We start from the raw sequence: 3,166 nt of genomic DNA, 5'->3' as shown, positions 1-3,166 counted from the left end.
AGGAGCGGCGGCGCCTGCAGCGTGAGGAGAAGGACCGGAACCTGGTGGCCGGGATTCACCTCCGGGAGCGACCCGGAGGACATCTGCACCGAGGGGCGGTGTGGGGGGGGGTGGAGGTGGACGGAGCGGCCCCTGGAGACCCCTGGAGGCCGTCCTCAGCCCCCCCGATCGGGGACGAAGACGGGGGAGGGGCCGGTCTGAAGCCCTCTCCTCCCCACCTCCACGCGGCTCGTCCAGCGCTCCATCACTCACTCACGCCCTCGCACTCCGGCGTCCCCGTCCTGCCGTCCTTCCACGCCGCGCTCACTCCTTCTTCCGCGCCCACCCTTCTCCCTGCCACCGGAGATCACGGCCCGGCGGGGGCGTCGGGTAGAGTCGGGGGGAAGCCCTGGTCCGGTGGCGCCCGCGGCCCGGCGGGGAATCCCCCGACCTCCCGGGCTGAAGCAGAGCACGTTGAAGGTCAGTGTCGTCCCCCCAGCCGGGCCCGCCGCGGCCCTGGGGAGACACCAGCCTGGGGGGGGAGACCCCCCGGTGGAAGAGCTGACACCTGCTTCTACATCCACGCAGCCTGCCCCGCGACCGACGGAGCCCCGCTCCGCCGCAGCGCCGCGGAGACCCTCAGCCAGGTCGGCTGAATCCACGGCTCCACCCAGAGGTACAACTCCATCAGAACAGAGGAAGTCCGCAGTGAAGCAGGATAAAGCGCTCCAGGCCAAACCCACCGCTTTGCCAGTGCTGACCCAACCAGCCGCCAACGCCACTGCATTGAGAAAAGCAAAGCTGGATCACGTGCGAAATATCCAGAGAATCAAAAACAAAGGTTCAACCACGAAGGCCAAGCCTGAGAACGGTCAAAACGGAGGCAGGACAACAGCGGCTCCGACGAGGATGGCGGAGGTAACCACAACGCCGTATTTCCCGTACTTTAAGGATGCCTACTGCCCCCCGGAGTGTGCCTGCTATGGCGGGTGAGGACCATCTGTTGACTGTAGGGCTGCAACTAACTAGCACTAGCATTACCAATACTGTCGATTATTTAGGATCCCAGGTTACCGTGGATCAAAGTAATGTGCTATATGACTAAGATTTGTAAGCATCCAAAACTAAGATAGTATTTCTGAAGATATACGTTATATCTATATCTATCTATATATCTATATATATATATGAACCATATTGTTACCCGAAGTGTAACTGTATATTTTATGATGGTTTTTTGTTTGTCTAGAGTGGTCCAGTGTTCAGACAAAGCAGTGGACAGCGTCCCCTACGGGATCCCGTACAATGCCCGCTACATCCTGCTCATGAACAACCTCATCGACAGCCTCCGGTCGGGGCCGTTCCGTGAGTACTTCTTCCTGGAGTTCCTGGTGCTGAGTAACAACCGGCTCACCGACGCGGCCGTCCAGAGGGCCTTCCAGGGGCTCCCAGCGCTCAGGCGGCTCTACCTCGACAGCAACCTCCTGGAGAGCGTGCCCGCCGACCTCCCCTCCTCCCTGGAGGAGCTCCGCCTGGACAACAACCGGGTGAGCGTGATGTCGGCGGCGGCCTGGCTCCGATGCCCGGGCCTCCTGGTGCTCAGCCTCCGCAACAACAGCCTGGGCGACGGGTCGGAGGGCTTCCCCGGCGGAGCGCTCTCTCCCCTGGGGAGGCTGCGGACGCTGAGCCTGGACGGCAACGGGCTGGCGGGGGTCCCTCTGGGCCTGCCGCTGTCCGTCCGCGAGCTCTACCTCCGGGGGAACCGCATCCGGCTCTTCCGGGGCGGGGTCTTCGCCGGGCCGTCCCAGCTGGTCGTCCTGGACCTCAGCGGGAACCGGCTGACCACCGAGGGCCTGGCGCGGGACTCCCTGCTGAACGCCTCCCGCCTGGAGAGCCTCAACCTGGAGGGCAACGCCCTGGGCCGCGTCCCCCGCCACCTCCCCGCGTCCCTCAGGACCCTGAACCTGGAGGGGAACCTCATCGGCTCCGTGGGCCTCGGCGCCTTCCGCGCGCTGCCCCACCTGGAGCACCTGGGCCTGGCCCGGAACCGCATCCTGCGCGTGGCGCCGGGGGCCTTCGGGCCCCTGGCCGCGCTGCACCAGCTGGACCTGAGCCACAACGCGCTGCGGCAGGTCCCCCGCCGGCTGCCCCGCCGGCTGCACTCGGCCACGCTGACCCACAACCACATCCGCACCGTGCCCCGCGACGCCTTCTGCTGGGAGGGGGCGGCCGGTGGGGGGGCAGCCGGTGGGGGGGCAGCCGGTGGGGGGGCGGCCGGGGGGGAGGCGGCCGGGGGGCCCAGTGGGCTGGTGCGGGTGCAGCTGGAGCACAACCTCTTAGACCTGGGGGCCGTGGACGTGCAGGCGTTCCGGTGTCTGAGGGGGTCCCAGGTGGTGAGGTTCTACTGAGCTCTGCTCCCCCCCCCCCCCCCGGTGGAGGGGACGCTCTGCACTATGAAGGGAAGGACGTTTTAGGCGTTTATTTATTGTGATGCCCGAAAGGCTTGATGGATTTTATTAGAAAGAAAACTAAAAGATCAGATGGAACACATTGAAATCATTCCTTTGTTCGTTGATCCAATGTCAATGTCAATGTGCTTCATCCCTTATTAATGGTTTGATTCTAATTGATGAATGTTTTAAACCTTGTCAATGTCTTCAAAAAGAGAAAGGGAAGGAAAGAAAACAATTCATGATGGGTTCTTCTATAAATATGGTCACAAGAAAAGCTTACAGTAGCCAGTGTCTGTCTGCCTGTTTGTCTGCGTGCATATGACGTACCTGCGTGCGTGCTTGAGTGTATGTGTGATGTACCTCATATGGCCCCAGGATTGGGCCCCCGAGTTCCTTGGGGTCCAGTTTGTCCACAAACGGCCCCAGGAGAGAGAAACGGTCCCTTTATGCAGCCCGCTAAACCAGGATTGATCGAGGAGCGAGAACAATGCAAACCCAAACTACACTAGTGTTCTGATTATTAGACTTAATTTCTGTCCATAGGTTCAACAGAAACGTGAATTTAATCTGCAGCGCTGACTCCGCCAAAAACCGCATTATCCCCAAGTCTCTTATTCTTGGCTCACTGTTGAACTAAGTATAGCCATTGCTTATATAAAGTCTGCAATTTGACATGTATGTTTGCACCTTTTAGAGACAAAAATGAACTTGCTTGTTGAAATCGAGAGGATATT

The 3,166-nt window shown here is 60.4% G+C and overlaps 1 protein-coding gene across 2 annotated transcripts; it reads left to right on the top strand.

The window, feature by feature from the left end:
* The first annotated feature begins 9 nt into the window (after window positions 1-9).
* LOC311363018 (podocan) lies at window positions 10-2,701 on the top strand. Of its 2 annotated transcripts, none has more exons than XM_084482938.1 (2): window positions 10-897; window positions 1,229-2,701. In XM_084482938.1, exon 2 carries the CDS (start codon window positions 1,305-1,307, stop codon window positions 2,385-2,387), a length of 1,083 nt encoding a protein of 360 aa, XP_084339064.1. In that variant the 5' UTR covers window positions 10-897; window positions 1,229-1,304; the 3' UTR covers window positions 2,388-2,701. The 2 variants fall into 2 exon arrangements, with proteins under 2 accessions (XP_084339064.1, XP_084339063.1); XM_084482937.1 differs by having other exon boundaries at window positions 10-968.
* Window positions 2,702-3,166: the final 465 nt, after the last annotated feature.

The sequence above is a fragment of the Micromesistius poutassou genome, assembly GCF_964030765.1.
Source record: "Micromesistius poutassou genome assembly, chromosome: 18".
In the NCBI taxonomy this organism is placed as follows: domain Eukaryota; kingdom Metazoa; phylum Chordata; class Actinopteri; order Gadiformes; family Gadidae; genus Micromesistius; species Micromesistius poutassou.
Note: the sequence above shows the minus strand (reverse complement) of the source record. Positions and strands in the feature narration are given on the sequence as shown.